The 23,497-nt window shown below is 38.0% G+C and overlaps 1 protein-coding gene across 5 annotated transcripts in view; it reads right to left on the reverse strand.

Moving 5' to 3' along the window:
* Positions 1-23,497, reverse strand: part of LOC130922696 (adhesion G protein-coupled receptor A1) — a 264,480-nt gene that overhangs the window by 190,811 nt on the left and 50,172 nt on the right. For 4 of the 5 annotated variants that reach the window (XM_057847627.1, XM_057847628.1, XM_057847625.1 and 1 more), the window contains 3 exons: positions 22,378-22,449; positions 21,979-22,142; positions 11,641-11,854 (listed from right to left, as the gene is read on the reverse strand). In XM_057847627.1, the coding sequence (XP_057703610.1) occupies positions 11,641-11,854; positions 21,979-22,142; positions 22,378-22,449 (450 nt within the window). Of the gene's footprint in view, positions 1-11,640; positions 11,855-21,978; positions 22,143-22,377; positions 22,450-23,497 lie in introns of those variants that run through there. The other variant, XM_057847630.1, reaches the window with a different exon arrangement.

Genomic DNA, 23,497 nt, shown 5'->3' on the forward strand with positions numbered 1-23,497 from the left:
TTGCCTTGCCTTAAAGGGAACCTCGGACTTTAAGACTTGTAAGGTTTAATAAGCCATAATTGTTCTCTTTTACTAAAATATGTTATTAGGAACACTAAAATATTGGCATTGATTTAAAAATCTATAATATTTAGGTTTACTTGTTCTGACCTACGGAGGGCGCCATGTTTTATGCGCGCAATGGACACTCGGGGTGATGACGTAGTTTGTCACCGTCACTAGATGTACACTACCGGTGTTCTGCAATTCCTTCTACGCGGCAAGACGTCCAACACATAGGCACATCGGTTAAAAGCAGCAAATACGTACTATTTGTGTGTCTTTTTTTTTTTTAGTCTTATTTGCTTTTCATTGCCTCAAAATACTTTATGCATGTGTTTGCCTCTCATACTTTTAAGCACTGTGTTTTCTTGTGGTAGCTTTAAAGCAGATTGTCAATCTGTTGACCACATTAGTCATGTTGCATATCTAAACCACCTTTGTTTGATATTAAATACATAGTATAAGTATTTTGTTAAGGCATTTTATGACGTTCTGCCTTTATGCATTCAAACAAAACAAGCTGAAAGCGCACGGTAGTACTTTGGGGGTTAAATCAACCTCTTGTAGCACTTTTCGCCGGTGTAGTACATTTTTGCAGAACACCGGTTTTGTCATACTCTCATCTCGTCTCATCCAGTTTTTCCTGTTCAGTTTGCTTTTGCTGCTGATTTTGTGAAAAATCGACAGTGCTGTCATACTTGCTTGAGTTGTACTCTGGAAGCTCGGCAGCTTGACCCAGTGACGTCACCGCTCTACGACGTCAAAAACAATAGCGACCTACTAGTTAAACCAATCTTACAAATTGTATAAAACGAAAACATCAAGAGGGGTTTTAATATCAAATTATTTTAACTCATAATAACGTTTATCTTTTAAGAACTACAAGTCTTTCTATCCATGGATCCCTTTAAGAAGACACTTTTTTTCAGCTACTGAAATCCTAATCTGGTTCATTAAGCGTCAAATGTGAAAAGCAGATATGGAACAAAACCACAGACACGTGTAATTCTAGTGGTAATATTTTGCCACCATTTTCTTCCTCATTTTGTACAAGATTACGCTGATTAAAAATGGAAAGGATTAAGAGGGATACAGCCAAAGTGTCTGCTGAAGCTAGCCACAGGCTTTTGAAATGTTTGATTAATGAAACATGAATCACAGGATGGTCCCACTGCTACCGCTAGTATAGTTAATACAGGGAGTTTGGCCTGACACCATTACTCAGCAGGAGCCTGGCACACATCGCAGAACCATGTGGCCTCAGGGCTGTTATGTTCACTGAGAGAAATGTAAACAAATCATCTTATCAACGCAGCTGCAGCAGCAAATAACACACCCTAATTAGATGGCACAATGCGAAGAGGGAACTGAAGGCAATAAGAAAGACACCCAAACAATGAGTAAACAAAAAAGTGTGAACATCACGCTTCTGCCTTAATCTATTTCGCCAAAAGAGTACACAATACGTTGACGTCTCGTGTGGCTGCTTGGCCAAAAGCAGGATGAACGGAATTGAAAACATACATAGCCGGAAACATGTTGAGTTCACCTTCATAGAGGTCACTTGACTGAGGCTGCGCAACAGTGTGTGTCAAATCTAGACATAGGCCTTAAACCACGTACTAAATCTTGTGTATTCCGTCTTTCTTCACTGAAGGGACATGTGGAGCGAAGCTTAATGACTCAAAGGACATTGATCCAAGGTGACAAACCTCAACAGGAGCCACTGTGACTCATCAATTGTTCACTGTGGTTAAACAAGCATGGATAATGACTATGTGTTAAAGAACAGTCCTTTAAGATTGGAGTGTTTATCTTTTGGCTTAACCTAATGAAAAAAAATAAAGTCGAAGTTCTACAATAGCCGCCATTTACTTTGAATTGAAGCACTGAGTAAAATTGAAGTTAGCCCAGATACAACTGACTTTCTGTTTGGATTGATTTCTGTAATATACTCATCACATGTGAAAATTACTTCTGCTCCGTGTAGAGTTTCTGCAGATGGGAAACATTTCAGGTGCCAAGACAAACATGACCTACATGGGCTCCCAGTGGTGGAACGAATTGCATTATTTGTGTATGCTTGAGGCCAACAATGGGTAACTGTAAGTAGGCCCACAGGAGCAATAATGAACAATTCAACATGTTTCTTGTAGTCCTACTACAAATAGTCACTAAAGCTAAATTTATTATAACTATTAGCACACATCGTGATTGGAAATTGGGCCCGATCATTTTCAGAGGATCGGAATTGGGTAAAAAAAAGATCAGGTTTTTAAAATGTATGTATTTGTTTTTAGTATATATATATATATATATATATATATATATATATATATATATATATATATATATATATATATATATATATACACAGGGTTTCCCCTACACATAAAAGATTGTGGCACACCGCCACTGAAATAAAAGTGGCCACGCATTGCAAATGAGATGTTTCCTTATTTTCTTTTTTTTTTTTAAAGATAAATTCTAATTCATAATTTGTAGAATTTAACAATACTTCTACTGTAAATAAATATCTATTGCTCATTATTTATGCACTATTGCCAGAAGTTGTCTGAAACAGGATGTCAAATACAAACAATACAGGGGTCCCAAACCTTTTTTGCACCACGGACCACGGTGATTTATAGAAGTGGGAATCTTTGGGCACCTAACGATTCGATTACGATTACGATTCAGAGGCTCCGATTCGATTATAAAACAATTATTGATGCACCCCCCTCCTTTTTTTTTTTTTTTTTTTTTTTTTTTAAATAATGTTTTGTACATGAGTTCCAAAATTGTTCAAAAATCCTCTCAGGCTAAACCAAACTACTATTTCAGTATCAAGTTAATATATAACAGTAAACAAATATACATAAATAACAGTAAATAAAATACTCCAGTCCCCATTCTGTATCAGCAGCTTTAAACTACATTCAATTAATTTAATGTTGTGACTCAACCGTTACAGTTGTTAAAATTGCTCCCGTTATTCCATAATTTCCGTTCTGTCTACTTTTGACATGTCAAAGTTTTAAAACTGTTTGATCATTTAAAGATAAGATTCAAGACAAGAGTTTTCCTATTTAGGAGTATTTTAGATAAAAAGTTAATTAGGTTCGCTACAACAGAGCCTTCTAGAGAAGTCTACTGCTTTAAGATGGCGGCTGTTTAACGCTGGCAAGCTTGTCATTTCGCATCTCTGTTCAATAATACATGTTCTAACACCGCCGTCGTCTGTCATTTTGCATCTAGTTCTACATATATATGATATCTAGTGTAGCTGTATGTTTGTAGCAACTAGCAACTGGGCGTTGATTGTCGCGGCTGTCGGCCGCAGTCAGGTATGATTGTTTTTTTATCTAGCGGCATGAGTTGAACATGATATTTACTCCTGGTCCGTTCCTCATTGTGTCCCAAAGATCATGCTGACTGTGTTTTACTTCCGCTTTACCTGATATAGTTCAATAATCGGAATTTGGATGTTTGTGAATCGTTCTCGAATCTTCCACGGCCGAATCGCGAATAATCTAAGAATCGGAAATTTCGCACGCTTCTAGTGATTTAGGTCTTTTTTTTCCACGGACCGGTGTTCTGTCAAATTTTGCACCCATATAATATTTTGCTCCCAAAGCTTATGTGGCGGTGAAAAAGCCCTCTTTTATATTCAGTTGGACTCTCAATGTTGTTCAACCGTGCTAAAAAACGAGTTACATCATAAACATACATGTGCAACATGAAAATGGAGTAAATGAATGCTTAGCGACACGGCAAAGTCGTTAAGTGAGAGAGCGGCGTGCAGTTGTGTGCAGCTAACATGGCAGGATGTGTCTGAAGAGAACATTTCTACATGTCCGTTCATGATCAAACGTAAATTAATATTCCTTTCTTTAAAGAAACTTTGTAGTGTTTACTGTGGAATCTCTGCATTCACGGCCATTTTTAACGTTACGCGTATACAAAATTTGTCAGAACACTGGCAATGTGCGGCAGAAAAATACAGCAAATATGAAATAACATTTCTTTTTAGCCCCGTCGTGTTAAATGCAGGGAAAATATAACTCAACCACTGAATCAGTGGGAGACCTAAGCTTGTTTCGTTGAGGCGAGATGGTCCCATCTAGGTGTGATGGGAGAGTGAGAGAAGCCCGCTTCACAAAGATACGATGTTGGAAATTGTAGGACGGTTTTCAGTGCTCTCGTAGCGATGTCAGGATATTCCGGAATGACCTAAATCCAGAACCTTGGTAGAGTTGTTGTCTCAAATGTACGTTTAAGGTCGCCATCATTTGCGATCTATACAAGCTGATCCTCCTGTTGCACAGACATGCTCAAATCACTCGGTTTATTCACAAGCGGGTCATGAATTCACTCCTTCGCAGTTCGTGGGTCTTTAGTGATTAAGAGTAGCGTAGATTTTGTTTTCTTCGAGGTTGTAGGCTCATCTTCTGGCTCGTCAGGTGCCCTTTTCCCCGTAAAAAATCTGTCCAAAGACGTTTGTTTTTCAGTCATTATAGTCATTATTTTTCGGGAACAAATGTGATGCGCCTGCCCTACGTCATGCTTTATTAACGAGGACAAGCACACACACTGTAGATATAAAAAACAAGATGTACTGCTAACAGTCCAAACAATGACTTTCTATGACGACATTCTATCCTGCAATACTGTATTATATCTAGAAAAGACAGGGATATTGGTGTGTTAAGGGGCACAAGTTAATTCGGCCAGAATGCAGTCGTTAAAAAAAAATATTTCTGTGCGGCCTTTAAACCTGTGAAAACGACCCTAATAATGACATTGACATAACGTTTAGGTTCTTTCTGGCGTGTTTTACCCGAATCATCGCGTCCTAGCTTTGCATTTGTTCGTTGCTGATGTCACTGGTAGTAATTTCAGATGAGTATTTTGAAGTGTTTTGAAAAGATTACGTTGACAATGGACGAGGATCCGTTACCAGAAGGACTACTATTGTTGTTGTAATGAAGTGCATATTAGGACCAAATAAAGAAAAAGAAAAGAGTTGTAAGTCGTACTATTGCTATGAGAAAAACGAGGTCATATTAGTAGGTTGGGGTAATGTAGCTGTAATCAGCAACGCAATTTACGTACATGTACCGTAGCTGAGAGCTACGACGAAGCATTAGTGTAAATCCTTGCATTGATTATAATTTGATGAAGGCAAAATATTAAGGAGTTCCTTATTTGTTAATCAGATTCTAAAACACAAGATGCTTTCAATATTGGTGATTTTTAACGGAGGTGACAACGCGCTACTTGAAGTACGTAGCTGCTTATTCAGCTACATTAGCCCTACGTAATCATACCATTTTTATTCTCATACTATTAGTTTGACATTCATTCTCGTAGTAATAGTTAACTTTTTTTCTTTTGCCTCATCTACATCAAATTATTATCCATAGACTGATTTATGCTAATGCTTCGCCGTAGCTCCCAGCTAAGGTACATGTACGGAAAGTGTGTTCTATGTAATAAGTCTTTTTTTTCCCTCCCCTTGTAGCAAATTTAATCTTGTAGTCATTTTATTTATCTTTTATTTGGCCCCAACACCTCATCGTAGATCGTCACATTTCGAAATATTTTATTGGACTGGCTACTGAAATATGTCAAATAGATCTTTGTTATGGTTCTTCTTGGGAAAAAGTGTTTTAAAAAAATTCTCATTCAGTCATGATATGAAGCAACTTCGCCACGGCACAACATGTAGGGCTGTCCGACTTCGATGCACCACCACAGTTTCAAAAAATCCTAGGCAAAACCGTGATATACATACATATACAAATTAGGGCTGCAGCTATCGATTATTTTAGTAGTAAATTAATCGATGAACCATTGGTTTGGATTATCGGATAAGGAACATGAAAAATTAAATTTCCTGAGCTGAGCTGAGCCTCAAACGGTTTAAAAAAAAATAAATGAGGATCTATGTACAACAAAAGAACAAGTGGCTAACTTACATAGCAAATGTCCGCTAGTTTAAATGCTATCTCAAACGGTGTAAAAAAAAAAAAAAAAAAAATGAGGATCTATGCACAACAAAAGAACAATTGGCTAACTTACATAGCAAAAGTCCGCTGGTTTAAATGCTATTAAATGCTAACTTTTTTTTTGCAATGCTCTTAACAAATGGTTCGGACTCATATTCCACAAAAATAGGCTAAAAATACCTATAAACCAAATAACGAATGCATTATAAAAAAAATTTAAAAAAACATTAGCTCAAACAAAAACATAGCTTATGTTGGTCTTAACAGGGAGCACCTGGATTCAGCCATGTGAAATGAGGCAGAGTAGAAAGCAGTGTATCCACCCAAATCAATAAAACTAAATGCAAACACTTTCAAACGAATACTCGAAGCAGCAAAATTTAATTTGAATCTTTTTTTCTAATCGAATACTCGAGTTAATCGATTAATCATTGCAGCACTAATATACATTTTTTTACACTAACGATACAAACTTTGCAGAATAAAGAGAAAACGTCCAGTGACAGCCAAAAAGGAAAGAGCGACAACCAAGATTCCTCAATTTATTATCACATGGGATTTTATAAAGTTATCTATGTGCAAGAAGGTATTTAAATGTAATTTGTTTGCAACCTCATTTTGTGCTTCACCAATTATTTGAGAGAGGGAAAAAAAAAGATGTGATGTTTTTTTTTTTTTTTTTCGCACTTCGTTGCAAGCACTGCAATAATAACCCTTTAATATGGCTATAATGTTGGGATAGCTTTGTTCAAATCCAATAGTTTAACCAGCACAGATTTGACAATATGCCATAATAGTGTATATTAAGGCAAAATGAAAGGATGGAAGATAAGGAAAATATCACCTCTCAACTGTGCTCTGATGGGTGTGGAAGCACAGTGTGGAATTCGGAAAAACACATCAGCATAAAAGTGACAGAATAAACTATTGCAACAAATATTTAAACAACACAGACACAGAGTGGCATGCACCAGCCATTCCAGGCGCTTGCATCGCCCATCCCATACTGCATTATGACTAAGGGGTTGGGAAGACACATTGAGTTGGTGAATGTGCATGAGTAAATCCATGTCCTTCATCAGCCGTCCAGGTATATTGTCCCTCCTCCGTCTGATGATTATGATGGTCACCAAACAGGCCTTACCCGAGACAAAAAAACACAGGAGGTGCAGAGCTGAGCCTCTTGGCGCCATAACATCCGGGAGAATGGAGTGATATTGGCCAAGGCCGGTGCGCCAATAAAAATAACAACTGTTTTGGGTGAGGCCGAAAGTAATTTCCGTCTGCCTTGAGTCTCTCTGTGCGTCAATTGTCCAAATCCGGTGGACCATTTCTGCCGAGCCATGGTGAGAACTTCTCCAAGTTGCCATCCATGGATCAAATTTAGCCTACAACTGACCTCGCATATCGTCTCAGTCTGAACGGCCCATTCTCATTCAAACTCATGTCAATTTGAATTTAATTTCAGAAACTATATTTTTTACTACATCTACAGCTCTAATGAGTTTATTCAGATGAACTGTGTGGCTTGTTCTTTTTATTGTCTCCCCCCGTTTCAGGAAAACTGCTGAATGAGTTTTACCTGGGCTACGGGCTGAAAAGCTGTAAAAGATGGCAAGCTTCCACCATGTGTTGTCACCTCTATTTGTCATAACACTGAAGAAACCCATGACAAGTTGGGGCTATGTTTGGCACATAAACTTGCTCAATCTTTTGTCTGTGTTGACAAGATCGTAAATAACAAACAAAATCGAAAGATGCCATTTCACAAGAATGATTTGTGATGTCCTGATTTTCCTGACACTGTGAGCACTGCACACTACAGTCAGTGACATTTTGGATAAAAAATCTACTGAATTTTGCTAACACAAAACTGAAATGCTAAATAAGTACAGTTGGAAATGTGGAACGTAGCATACGATCGAAATGTCTTCCCAAAAGTGCCATTTGGATGTGAAGTAATTTCTTAACCGTACGAATGCTATTTTTAGACTGCAAGGCTGCGTGACGTCACCACCGTAAACCGGCAGGGGGTCAACATAGAAGCGCACTCGCCAACGACCCGTGCTAGTACTGCTTGTTTTCTGCCGGTAATCTTTCAAAAAAGAACTTGCCGACTAAACACTGCTGCTGTGGTTCTTGCAGAAACGACTGGACATTACGACCATCCACATATGTTTCATGAGCCAAAAACTCAGAGGGGAAAAAATGTGAACAATGGATCAACTTGCGCGGACGTCCAAAAGACCAGTTTAATGCCAGCAAGGTGAAGCCATTCACCTTCAAATGAAGTAAACATTTTGTAGGGGCTGATCCAATGCCTATCACAGCCTGCCTCGAAGAGGTAAGCCATTATGATATTTTTACTTATTTTTTAGCGTGGCGTTTTGCCTTGCTACTTCTGTCTGACAATAAATTACCTATTTATTTCTCACAACAGTCTCATGTAGGCCTATTTTTCTAAAATACAGATATTTAAATAAATTAGTCATGCTTGGCCTTGGTCTTTTTGTAGTAAGCCTGTTCATGCCTCCAGGTAGGCTCTAGATTTAACAGCTTTACCTTTTCTGCTGTAAAGAAACAACCTCATTAAGGTGGAAGTGTAAATAAATTAATAGAATTCAGATTTGTTATTAATGAAAAAATTAAAAGTGTTCTTTGGCTGTCACTGAGTAGCATTTGGATCGCTACACAAAAATAGCAATATAACTTACCCCCAAGAACGGTCAGAGAAGTAACAACCAGAGGTAAGCCTGTCGCAATATGCAATAATTCAATTTATCGCACGATAAATAAAAATGAAGGCGGTAATTTTTCTGCTGCGATTTATCGCCTCGCGTGCACGTGCGTGCGGCAGACGTGCTGTTAAAAGTTTGGATTCCTTGTTACCAACTGCGCAAAATGCATCTTCGCTCCAAGTCTGGCAAAAAATAGCGCCGGAGCCAATAGTTCCCATTATATCCTCTCCTCTTGTTCAATGTATACCGGCCGCGTCAGTGCTCCGGATTGACTGCGGACCATCTCCGGCGTGCCGGTGTTGTTGATGTGTGGGCGCTTCCGTCAGGGGTGACATTTCACGCGGGGCGGCTATTTTTCGGCACAACACCGGATATTTACAACGAAGTCCGCCAAATCATTGCTACCGACTTGGCTGCTACAAACAACCTCGCTTTGACAACGGACAGCTGAAATGACATGATGAACATTGAGTGGCAAATTAAGAGCGCTGTGCTTCAAACTCGTCCTGTTTATGAAAGTCGATTGTCATATGCTGCTGTTGTGCAGTTATGAGCAGGCCTGACTTCTGTGGCGTTTGCTAACTTTTTTAATGCGCGCACACACTAGATATCACGAAATAGCAAACTAGATGTGCTACGTCCCATGCCATTGGCTACGTGAGCCCGGAGTGATTATGGGACACGTAGTCTATATACTACATCGATGAATTATAAACCGCCATGACTGAATGAATGGAAGTTAAGAAGGCCAAATCAATCCATACCAGTGACTATAGATAATGCTGGAAATATTGTTAATTCAGTACGTGACACAGATGGATTCGTACCACAAATAGGATGTCTTGCTCATGTAGTAAACCTAGCTGCTAAGAGAGCTGTAGCAATCAACAGTGTGCCCTGCCTCACTTTACAAACAGTAAAGATTGTTCTCAGCACTTTTATACTAAATTTCTTCAGATCAGTAAAAAGTAAGCACATAAATTTTATGCGCTAAAATGCATGTTCATATGATGGCAATTTAATTTTTGCTCGTTAGCAAAAAAAAAAAAAAAAAAAAAATACAATTGTTATTTTTTTCCCCAGAGCATTAAATGTATTGAATTGGATCGAAAATCGTGTCCAACGTATCGAAAATCGTACCAAACCGGGACTTAACTGTATCGTTGCATCCCTATGGAACACCATTGCAAAAGCTATGAGGGGAAAAGTTTTCATTTGCCTAAATGCTTAAGTTATTAAGTGCAATTTTATTATTTTTCTTCTTGAAAAACACATTTTATTTATTCAGTGTTTCTGTGCGGTATTAATATTGTTGTCTTTTACTTAAGAGGCATGGTCTATTGTTTTTAGTTGTGATTTCTTAAAAAGTATGTTCGCATATCGCAATAATTTATGAGATAAATTATCGCACACTAAAATTTGTTATCGCGACAGGCCTAACCAGAGGATAAAATATATATGAAAGACAGGGCATATGGTGGTAAAGGATAGCTTGTTGAAACAGGACAATGTCATTGTCAGTGGTGTAAGGCAATGCACACAAGAAAAATATGTCGAAAAGCTACCTCTGGATCAGGTCGGCTGTTTTCTCCCTTTTTTTCAGCCCTCGACACTCATGCCATCTCTTTAACTGAACATTTGTACAGTATGTTCTTCCACATTTTTACCAGTCAATTAGGCACCGGGGACATCATTTTCGGACACAATTGGTAGGTTTAGCTCAGAAAACATCTCGTTCCTACACTATTTACATGCATCTAGCATGAGGGACAAATGCGAGTTTGACCCCCCCCCCCCCCCCCCCAGCAACACTTGCTAACGTCATGAATATTAATGAGCAAAGGTGACGTGTTACTATTAAATCTTCCTCACCGCACATAGGAATCATTCGTCATGAGAGACAGCTTGTCACGCGCACTGTTGTTGGCCAGTTTTGCCATGTTCAACATCACAAGATCTCTAATCGAGTTGTTCAAGCAGGCCAACACATAAAATAAGTATTGATAGTACGATATTGATTCCATGAGGGAAATTGAACACCTTTTAGTGTGATGGAGCAAGTACTGTAATTAGCTGTCATCCATGTTGCTAGCCAAGCCATAAAGCATTACAGTAGGGTCATTTTAATGTACAAAACCTGTGTCAGCAGCTCATCAATATCTATCTTCAAAGAGGCAATTGGTCGTAGGCGGCAGGAATATCTTCAACAACAACAAAAAAACTATGCAAGGTTTCCGCTTTTCTTTATTACAACAATTATGTTTAAGCATCTGTTACTCTTAACGTGTTAGCACTAAGAGCTGCGGGATAGGCTGGAAGGCCAGCCTCTCTCGGGACAGGCTGCAGATTGCGCAGAGATGTTGGCTTACCGCCAAGTCAATTCTTTCCTGTCCTTTCAGATCCTTATCAAGGGCGCCAATAACTAAAGTTAAATCCCAGCTACATTAGGTGATTGAGAGATATGGAAGGAAAGTAGGGATGTGTCAGGGTCTTTACATACATTGTGTGTGTTCGGGGGAAATCGCTGTACTTGCACGTGTTTTTCATTCAAAATAGGGTGGCTGAAGTAAGCTTAGTGGATGATCAAGTCATCATATTTTGCTAATGATTGTTACGATCCCAAAGAAATATGAAGTCATGAACATCACCTCATCATAGAGTCGTTAGCACATTTAATTTTATGGCTTTGCAATGGACATGGCAAATGCAAAGGTAATGAGTAAATGGGGAATGTCCTTGTCAACATTTTAGAGCGTTACATTTACACGTAAAATGAGGTGTACACATCATCAACTATCAACCAGCTACATTTCTTTTCTACCATAAATCATCCAGTCTCTTGTGTGTACCTGGTAAGTAGACAACAGTCATGAAGCAAAGTGTCTTCCACATAAACACCACGGTCCTCTTGCATGAGCACAGCATGGCCGTTGTGATGCCAATGCAGCTCAACTGAAGGGTCCAAGTAAGTGACGGTGCATTGAAGAGGCAAACGGTCTCCCTGGAAAACCAGCTGCCTCTGGGAAGGGATCAAATGAAAGAACGGCATTTCCAGAGCTCCATCTAGGAAATGAAGATAGGATAAAACAGTCAGGTCCTCGTACTGTATCAAGCATCTGTTCACCTACAGTGGTATGAAAAAGTATCTTAACCTTTTGGAATTTCTCACATTTCTGCAGAAAATCACTATCAAACGTGATCTGATCTTTGTCAAAATCACACAGATGAAAAAAACAGTGTCTGGTTTAGCTAAAACCACCCAAACATTTATAGGTTTTCATATTTTAATGAGGATAGTTTGCAAACAATGAGAGCAGGGGGAAAAATAAGTACGTGAACCATCACATTTAATATTTTGTGCCCCCCACACACACACACACACTTTGGCAGCAATAACTTCAACCAGACGCTTCATGTAGCTGCAGATCAATCTGGCACATCGATCAGGACTAATCTTGGCCCATTCTACTCTACACAACTGATGTAATTCAGTCAGATTCCTGGGATGTCTGGCATGAATTGCTGTCTTTAGGTCATGCCACAGCATCTCAATGGGGTTCAAGTCAGGACTTTGACTTGGCCACTCCAGAACGTGTATTTTGTTCTTTTGAAACCATTCTAAAGTTTATTTACTTGTGTGTTTTGGATCATTGTCTTGCTGCAGCATCCATCCTCTTTTTTAGCTTCAACTGCCTGACAGACGGCCTCAGGTTTTCTGCAAAACATCCTGATGAAGTTTTGAATTCATTCTTCTATTAATGATTGCAAGTTGTCCAGGCCCTGAGGCAGCAAAACAGCCCCAAATCATGATGCTCCCTCCACCATGCTTCACGGTGAGGATGAGGTGTTGATGTTGGTGAGCTGTTCCATTTTTCCTCCACACATGAAGTTGTGTGTTACTCCCAAACAATTCCACTTTGGTTTCATCAGTCCACAAAATATTTTGCCAAAACTTCTGTGGAGTGTCCAAGTGCTTTTTTTGCGAACATTAAACGAGCAACAATGTTTTTTTTTTTTAGACAGCAGTGGCTTCCTCCGTGGAATCCTCCCATGAAAACCATTCTTGGCCATTGTTTTACATATAGTTGATGTGTGCACATAGATATTGGACTGTGCCAGTGATTTCTGTTAGTCTTTAGCAGACACTCTAGGGCCGGTGTCCTCAATTAGCAGACCCCAGAGCAAATGGCACTTAAAAAAATAAAAAATAAAAAAATAAAAAGTGCTACTATTCTATCGCTGAATTCTGTTTCATTTTTAGTCAAATATCTTCCATGTTCCCACGTCTGTTGTCATCTCTATGATAACGATGCGCTGATTGGCTGAGAATGCTCTCGCATGGATGCGCTGACTGGCTGAGAGAGCCTGCATGCTACTAGCTAGAGTGGACGGACCGCAGCAGTGTGAAACACGAGTCCTAAATTGCAATCCCAGTAGAAGACCGAATCTTACAAAACGGCATGCTCAAAGTTGACCAAGAGAAGAAAAGTGGACATCGAAAATCGCCGTTTCAATGAGGAATGGACTGACAAATATGTGTCCATTTTACCAACTGCAAGTACCAAACCTATGTGCTTAATATGATTCAAGACAGTTGCTCTGATAAAAAGTGAACATGTGAAACGCCATTATGTTAAAGAGCACAGCTCTTTTAAAGAAATGTTTCCTCCTAAATCATAATTGAGAAGGCAAGAAATTAACAGGTTGAAGCAGTCATATCAAGAGTCAATCATGGTTATTGTTAAATCTATGACACAACAACAAATTGCAATGGAGTGCTCACTCAGAGTGTCGTAGGTGTTGGCCAAACATAAGAAGCTGTTCTCTAATGGAGAAATAATAAAAGAGTGCATGACTGAAGTGATGGCAGCAATGTTCGAAGGAAAAGAAAAGGAGGAAATGACAACAAAAATCAAACAAATTTCATTCTCAGACTCATCAACCACAAGACACACAGAAGTACTGGCTGATGATGTGAGTAAACAACTTTGTGACCCCCAAATGTCATTTCTCTCATTGAGCAGTGTTTTCGCATTTAAGTTACTGTTAATAATTAATACGTTTGCACCTTAATGACATAATTTGTCATTTATATTCTGTACATGTGAACATGTACTGTACTACTATTTGCACGTTTTCTTTTTTGTCCAGCAGTGTTTTACAAAATGTACATTCAATAGTTGTTTGCACCTTAATGACAGATCTTCAATCATTTAGTGGACGTCTGTAAACATTGTACCTGCATTTTTTTTTTTTTTTTTTTTTTCCATATTTTTATTTTGAGTCAAGAAAATGTTTTGTTAATTTATTTTCATTTAATCAGAATGTGCATTGTATTTTTGTTTGGTCAAAAGAAAACCACCTTTACCACCTTCGACCAGCCTTGTACTTGACCGACATTAATAAATGGACCCATGCTTATATGGGAAAAAAAAATGTGGACCTTCAAGATTTGTATTTGAGGACCCCTGCACTAATGTTCTTCTTTACCTCTCTGAGTATTATGCACTGAACTCTTGGCGTCATCTTTGGTGGACAGCCACTCCTTGGGAGAGAAGCAACAGGGCCAAACTCTCTCCATTTGTAGACAACTTCTCTGACTGTCGATTGATGAACATCCAGACTTTTAGAGACGGTTTTGTATCCTTTCCCATCTTTATACAAATCAACAATCCTTGATTGCAGGTCTTCAGATGGCTCTTTTGACCGAGCGCTGGTGCACATCAGACAATGCTTCTCATCAAGACACTTCTTACCAGCTGTGCGTTTTATAGTGGGCAGGGCAGCTTTAAACCACACAAAAAAAAATTCAACTTTGGTTTCATCAGTCCACAAAATGTTTTGCCAAAATTTCAGTGAAGTGTCCATTTACCTTTCTGCGAATATTAAACGAGCAACATGTTTTTTTTTTTTTTAGACAGCATTGGTTTTGTCCGTGAGTCATCATATGAACACCATTCTTGGACATAGTTTTAGATATAGTTGATGTGTGCACAGAGATATTGGACTGTCCCAATGATTTGTGAAAGTCTTTAGCAGACATTCTAGGGTTTTTACCTCTCTGAGTATTCTGCGCTGAAGTCTTGGCGTCATATTTGGCGGACGGCCACTCCTTAGGAGAGAAGCAACAGTGCCAAACTCTCTCCATTTGTAGACATCTTTTCTGACTGTCGATTGATGAACATCCAGACTTTTAGAGATGGTTATGTATCCTTTCCCAGCTTTATACAAATCAACAATCCTTGATCGCAGGTCTTCAGACAGCTCTTTTGACCGAGCCATGAAGCACATCAGACAACGCTTCTCATCAAGACAGTTCTTACAAGATGTGCTTTATAGTCGGCAGGGCAGCTTTAAACCATTCAGAAGTGATTGGGCACACACTTGACTTAAATTGTTTGGTAAAAACTGGTTTCCAATTGCTCTTTAGGTCTCCTTAGGCAGAGGGTTCACTTACTTATTTTTCCCAGTTCTGTCATTGTTTACATGCTATCCTCTTTAAAATATGAAGAGCTATATATGTTTGGGTGGTTTCAGTTAAAGCAGACATTGTTTTTTCATCTGTGTGATGTTGACAAAGATCAGATCACATAATCACTGAAAGAAGACATTCCAAAAGGTTCAGATTAGGGCTGCAGCTATAGAATATTTTAGTAATCGAGTAATCGTCTGAAAATTGTATCGATTAATCGAGTAATCGTATAAAACATATATTTTTAGGTGAAGAGCAATTATAAATATACATGAGAAATAAAGACATTTCATCTAATATTGAACCATTTTCAGTCAATGTCTTTATTTTCGATGTACATTGTTGAAAACCGCCAACAATTGCATCTCAGATGTAACTAGAATTTAAAAAAAAAAGACTAATTCACTGCTTTCACTCAAAAAACTTTTAGATCTTATAAAAAAAAAAATATATATATACTGTATATACTGTATATTTCTTACCTAAAAATGCCATTACGCTTGATAACACACATCACTTAAAAGTTAGGTGTTTTTCTCACGTGTTTCAATTGAATTTCTATTTGTGTCAAGCTATTTTTAAGTTCTAGTTAAGTTTTAAGTTAGTCTAAACTGTAAGTCCTGATGGGATTTTGAATTTTTGCAGTGTTCAAAATAAATGTATGATACCTGCTGTATTGGAGCACATTAGGGACCAGTGCTACTTGGTGACTACTGAGCTAAAATTGACAGTTAGCATTATTAAGTTTTTATTTTACACCCTCATCACGCTACAGCGCTATGTTTTCACAGATTAAATAAAGCCTGTGTGTAAGACACGTTAGCCACGCATTGACAGTGGTCATAATTAATAGAAACCTAGCCCTCCGCAGGGCTAACATTACGTGAGCGAGTGACAGTAACGTTAATCGTTTTTATTAGCGCTTAGAAGTTTACTGCTTTAACATGGAGGCTGTTTACTAACGCCGCTGACTCTGTCATTTTGCATCTAGTTCAACATACACCTGATCTCTATGAGAATCATCAGACGCTACCTGCTCATGCAGGCTAGTTTTTAGCAACGTCAGCGTCGTTTGTAGCGGCTGTAGTAAGTGTTTTTTTTTTTTTTTTTTTTTTTTTTTTAAATTGCTTTTTCTTCTACACACATGACATCAGCACGTTGTCCCGCATTAAAAGTAGTCCGGGCAAAACGTGATGCTTAGAGCTGTCAAAATTAAACGATTACTCGAGGTGAATAAAATTAATCGGATCAGTTTTTAAACTCGAGTTACTCGAGTTGCTCGAGTATTCGTTTCAGCTGTAGTTCAGATACATTTTGATATCTCTGTATCACTGTCACATTGAGTGCATATGGTAAAGGTTAAGTTCTGCATCCTTGTCATGAAAAATCATTTGCCTGTCTTTTCTATGGACTAAACATCTGAAATAGTAGCATCATAAGTGCAATTTGAATTCATACATCAAGGCACAACGCCCACAAAATTACATTGTCTACAAACAAATCCTGTCAAGGTCAGACTAATCCCTCTTCGTTTGCACATGCCGTTGCTATTCCTGTGTGAGATGAAGAGCAGCTGATAAAGGAGGACTGCCTTGAGCACTCCTCTGGACTCTCCTTGACTCCCTGCATGTACATCTGAATGGAAGGCCGTTGTAAAGTCAGTTATTGGATCATTTATTGTATATTGAAAGGGTTAGGGTGACTCCCTTATTTTAGTTCACGAGGATGATAAGAAGTCATGGGAATGTGAAGCTGTGCAGTGCAAACATTCCACATGCAGCACATATTGTATGCATGGTAGTGAACTCGCATAACGGTAGCTGTGTTCTGAGACCACCGACTGTCCATTTTTATTTATGAACCAGGATTAGCCTCAAGCCTTTCCAGCAAATTGTACCACCTTGGGAATTATTTCAGAGGGTGTTCAATAGAGGGCTAGACATTTCTTTGGACCTGCTCCAAACAGCCACACAATCTTTGCCTCCACTTGTATGCAATCAATTTCGGATGTTGCTGCCATTTGACAGGCAATTTGATGTACGGTTCATAAAAGTGCTGTATACCTCCAAACATTAGTTCAAAAGAGACACACAGAGAGAGGAGACTGGTTGGAGACATGAATGCTGTAGTTTAGGGATGTGCCCACCCTGTGATTTCATGTGTGCCTATTATGTTACAATCTGTGACATTTTATCCTCAAGAAAAACCCACCTCTTTTTGTCTCTCCATCTGATGACTTATGACAACACAAGATAATTGCCGTGAAAACACTCTGAATAGTAGTGCTTGGTCAACATAATACTCCGTCCTCACTAATCAATTAAACTATTTTCCATTCGATAACAAGGAATTGGAATACAAAATGATCACTAGCTGAATTCCAATATCAATCGTTTTGAGGTTTGAACTATTATTATTAATATCATTACTATCATCAATAATCTTATTAAAAAAGTGGGGAACTCTTGATATCTGACTTTAGATGCATGCACAAGATGGGTTCAATGTAGATAGATTAGGGCTGTCGAAATTATCGCGTTAACGGGCGGTAATTAATTTTTTCAATTAATCACGTTAAAATATTTGACGCATTCAACGCACATGCCCCGCTCAAACAGATTAAAATGACAGCACAGTTTAAAGTCCACTTGTTACTTGTTTTTTCGGTGTTTTGTTGCCCTCTTCTGGAGCTTGGGTGCGACTGATTTTACGGGTTTCAGCACCACATGAGCATTGTGTAATTATTGACATCAACAATGGCGAGCTACTAGTTTAGTTTTTTGATTGAAAATTTTACAAATTTTGTTAAAACGAAAACACTAAGAGGGGTTTTAATATAAAATTTCTATAACTTGTACTAACATTTATATTTTAAGAAGTACAAGTCTTTCTATCCATGGATCGCTTTAACAGAATGTTAATAATGTTAATGCCAATTTGTTGATTTATTGTTATAATAAACAAATACAGTACTTATGTACCATATGTTGAATGTGAATGTATATATCCGTCTTGTGTCTTATCTTTCCATTCCAACAATAATTTACAGAAAAATATGGCACATTTTATAGATGGTTTGAATTGCAATTAATTATAATTAATTAATTTTTAAGGGGTAATTAACTCGATTAAACATTTTAATCGTTTGACAGCCCTAATAATATATATACTGTATTTTTTACTCTTTGTTTATTATAACAATAAATCAACAAGATGGCATTAACATTATTAACATTCTGTTAAAGCGATCCATGGATAGAAAGATTTGTAGTTCTTAAAAGATAAAAGTTATAGAATTTTTGTATTAAAATCCTCTTAATGTTTTCGTTTTAATAAAATTTGTAAAATTTTCAATCAAAAAATAAACTTGTCACCATTGTTGATGTCAATAATTACACAATGCTCATGGGTGCTTAAGCCCATAAAATCAGTCGCACCCAAGCACCAGCAGAGGGTGACAAAACTCCCAAAAACACAAGTAACAAGCTGGCATTGCACTGTGCTGTCATTTTAATCTGTTTGAGCGGGGCATGTGCGTTAATTGCGTAAAATATTTTAACGTGATTAATTTTAAAAATTAATTACCGCCCGTTAACGCGATAATTTTGGCAGCCCTATATATATATATATATATATATATATATATACTGTGTGTATATAGATATTGTATATTTATATATTTATAAACAAGCTCATTTTCTTTTTACTCTACAATTCCTGCACCCAAGATTTAACATTGGCAGTGGTTGGTTACACACAATTTCCCCAGCTCTCACATTCCACTGATAAAACGTTCAACTTATCCTATATGGCCACGCTTCTACAGAGCGAGACTTGCCTCATAAACACATTGGACCTGTGGTATAGATATGGAAATATTACCATGAACTGTAAGGCTGCCAGGCTTGAGTGTTTGAAGCAACAGTGTGAAATGAAAACACAAATTTATTATCTTTCAGACAAATCGTTTAAACAATTTTCCGTTTTAAAATTTATCAACTGGCTTGCCATTGCCGATATGGTCGACACCAACATCGTGCTGCAAGAAGCTCGAAAGCAGATGTTTAAAGAAATTATCGTTTTCCAATGTAACTATCCATTATTACAAAGAGGACACCTGCAGTTTATAGTATGATGTGGTTTACAGTGTATGTGTATAAATATTGTTTTCTTTCAAAAATTGGTGGGTGTGGCTTAAGCATGTGCTGGTATGGTATTTCGACGATATCATAACCTTAAGCGAAAATATCACAGTTGCACAGTATCACAATTACAGCTCTAAAATGTGTTACTTTGAGATATCTGGGTTTAGAAAAAGATTAAATAAACTTCTTTCCATTGACCAGGTTTTTGATTTTTCAAAACATATAAGCAAACTGGAACATTAGTATAATCTAAAGTAAAAAGAAATAGATAAATAAATAAATAACAATATTCTAAATAAAATTAAAATAAATGCAGTCCTTTAGGTGAGCCTAAACCCTCAGCCACAGCTCAACATTATTACCATCAGAACACAAACAACTGAATTATTCTCCAAAAAATGCACGTGTGTATGACTTGTATTATGTTTATATTATACACACACTCTCTTTCTCAACACAGACCGCTGCCAGAGAGAAAAAAACACGACATTTTACCACCGCTAGACACACTAAACACGCTGGAGTTTAACTCTCGTAGCTGGTGGGACACGTTCATGACAGTGTTTACTAACCTTTAATTTTGTATAAATGCGAAATCATATTGGAGGTATTTCCTACTCGGCAGCCGCCCTCCCCAAACATGTTTTACAAGTAGGTTGGCCCTCCTCCTCTATGTCTGGATGTTTATGAATCAACAGAGAAGTTGTCTACAAATGGATGGTTTGGCACAGTTGCTTCTCTCCCAAGGAGTGGGCGTTCACCAAAGATGACGCCAAGAGTTCAGCGCAGAATAATCAGAGAGGTAAAAAAGAATCCTCCGCGGCCGTCTGTAACTTTTCTGTAGCCGAAGTATTCCCATACCAGCGATTTCGTTTTCATCGATAGGGGGAAAAAAAAGTTTGGATTTTCACCTCCACCAGCCATCGTGTAACACAGCTGACTCACTGACACTAGCCACGTTTACATGCTGACTTTTATTCATACCGATTCAAATCATTCCGAATGGAAATTTCACATCAGCTGTTTACATGTCACTTCATCTATTCCGATCCAGCGTTTACATGTGTCTGCCTTTATTCCGAAAGGACGTTTGACAACTGCCGTCTGACATGCGCAGATTAATCAAAACAAAGCGTCACGTTGCAAAACATGGAGATCGATCGTCAGATCAGCTGCTGTTTTAACTTTTCGAGTGGAAACAAAACTTCAGAATGAGACGCCGTTCATTTAAAAAGTTGTGTGGGTGCGCTGTGCGTGTGCTTGGAAGCCATGTTGCAAGTGACGTTACTTACGTCACCAAGTGACGTCACCACGTCAGTACGGAGCATGTGCAGAAAGAACGCAACCAGACACCATTCCGCTTCCCTGTTTACATGATATAATTTTACTTCTAATCGGTTTGGGAAAAGGAATATTCCACCCCTGTGAATCGGAATGAAATTCCATTCGGTTTGGGCCTGTTCATTCCGAATGAGGTGTTTATATGGAACACATTTATTCGGTTTGAACAAATATTCCGATTGTAATTGGAATATTTGGCTCCATGTAAACGTGGCAACTGAGCAACAACCGGTGGGGAGGGTTAAGCCTTGCAGCTGCAGGCAAGGAATTTCTTCATGCATTTTTGGGACATAAAAAATAGGAACAGTAATACCTTGACGGTATGACGGAAAATTTTTGCGGTTTTGAAACCTTGGGTTTTCGTACTACGGTATACCTTGAGACCGGTAATTGGCACATGTCTAGTGTGGCTTACTTTATATCTGCCGTCAGTCCAGAAAACACAGGTAAATTTTAGCATTTGTACAGAGTTAGAATTGAAAAGCAGGACACGAATATTTTGGTACTTGATTCAAACTAGCAAGGACTTAAGTGAAATCTAGGGCAAACATGTCACAAATGCCTTTTTCTCTCTGGAACACTGCCACTAAATCATTGGCTTTGTTAAACAGCTCAAAGCAGGTGGAGAGATAACAATGAAGAGGAAAAGCTAATATGAAGTCGAGAAATGAGAGTGTGCCCATTGTTTTAACATGTTAAACTGAAATAAGGGTTATTGTAGACACGTTTTTTCCAAGAGGAACCTTGCTTTCAACAAGATGAATGGTGTTACTGGGGGAAAACCTCTTGTTTCCTCCTTCCAGTTTACATCCTCTACCACATGCATTAGAGCCTGAGAATTTCATGCAATATCTTAGAAGATCCTAGGACTGTGATTTTCAGTACAGCTGTGGAAGAGGTTATTCTTCACATGGACTCACTTGCCTAGATTGGTAATTATAGCATTGAATGCATCTGAAAACCTCTGTATGGATCTTGTGTTTAGCAATTGTTCTTGTACTGCCATGATGGGGACCTCTGTACTATTATTTAGACATGTATTTAGAAAGATTTCTCAATATCTGCTTCTTTTTTAAACTGCTGCAAGTACGTATATGCCCCTATCTGAACTGAGTGGGACACAGCTTGTTATGTGAACAATTTTGCAAACACTTTTAAACCGAGGATTTCAAAAATCCTGGACAATGTCTGTGTCTGTATACATTTCAATCACAAATGCAGGCGCTTACCACATCTGAGTTGCTGTCCACGAAGATTGCGGAACTCCAGGCCATGGAGATGGGTGGGAAACATGCATACCGTGTTGTTGCCTATCCTCACAGAGTTGCTTCGAGCCCATGAGAGAAGCCACTTCAGCTGACAGTCACAGAATAAAGTTTCTGTACCGAAGTGTCTGGTGAGAACAGCAACATATTGTACAATACTGGTTTGCCTTAAGTTTGTCAAAAACTACATTTTTCCCAGCGCAATATACCATCAAAAGTCTTTTTTTTAGCATTGTGTTAACTCGTGACAATAATCAATCCCATACAATTGATTGATTAATCAATTTTCCTGATTCATCATGGAAGGATATCTGAATTCTGATCACCAAGTATTTAATGGAAATATCATGTGATCTTTCTTACAACACTTGGAGAGCCAAAAGGTGTGTGAAGAGTCCAACAGTCAAAGTGGAGAAAATATTCCCAGACAAATTTCTGGAAGCAGAAAAAATACAGTTATCAACCTTACGGTACTCCAGTTTATCAAAAATCCTTACGAGTTCATTGGCGTTGTTATACTTAAGTATCTGCACTAGGAGTGTGACAAAAAATTGAAATGGTGATAGATCGTGATACTTTTCATCCCAAAAGGTTATCGATATGCTCATGCCAAAATTCGAGATATCGTTTTAAAATATGTTGATGTTTTGAAAAAGTAACCAACAAGTTGCTACCAAAATCTTCCACCATAATAGTGTCTCAGTTAACTCTATGGCTGGCATTGACGTTGTTTAATGTCCAATTCATTGTGACTGGGAAGGGCGAATAAAAGTTAGTTCGTTTTGAAACCAAAGCATTCACAGTAGGGCTGCAGCTATCGAATATTTGAGTAATCGAGTAATCGACTGAAAATTCTATCGATTAATCAAGTAATCGGATAAAACATTTTGTTTTTTAAGTAAAGAGCAATTATAAATATACTGTACATGAGAAAAAAAGACATTTAATCCAGTATTGAACCATTTTCAGTCAATCAATGTCTTTATTCCTGATGTGCATTGTTGAGAACAGCCTACAATTCCATCTCAGATGTGACTAGAAAAAAAAATTCACTGCTTTCATTCAAAAAACTTAAAATCTTATTTAAAAAAACAACATATTTCTTACCTAAAAATGTAATTACGCTTGATAACACCACTTAAAAGCTATGTGTTTTTCCCACGTGTTTCAATTGAATTTCCATTTGTGTCAAGCTATTTTGAAGTTCTAGTTAAGTCTTAAGTTAGTCTAAACTGTAAGTACTGATAGGATTTTGAGTTTTTGCAGTGTTCAAAAATGTATAATACCTGTTGTATTGGAGCACATTAGGGATCGGTGCTACTTGGTGTTTTATTCAGCAATGACTACTTAGCTAAAACTGACAGTTAGCTTTATTATGTATTAATTTTACACCCCCATCACTCTACAGCGCTGTGTTTTTACAGATTAAATAAAGCCTGTACGTAAGACACGCTAGCCACGCATCGACAGTGGTCATAAACAA

The sequence above is a fragment of the Corythoichthys intestinalis genome, chromosome 10, assembly GCF_030265065.1.
Source record: "Corythoichthys intestinalis isolate RoL2023-P3 chromosome 10, ASM3026506v1, whole genome shotgun sequence".
NCBI classification, from domain to species: domain Eukaryota; kingdom Metazoa; phylum Chordata; class Actinopteri; order Syngnathiformes; family Syngnathidae; genus Corythoichthys; species Corythoichthys intestinalis.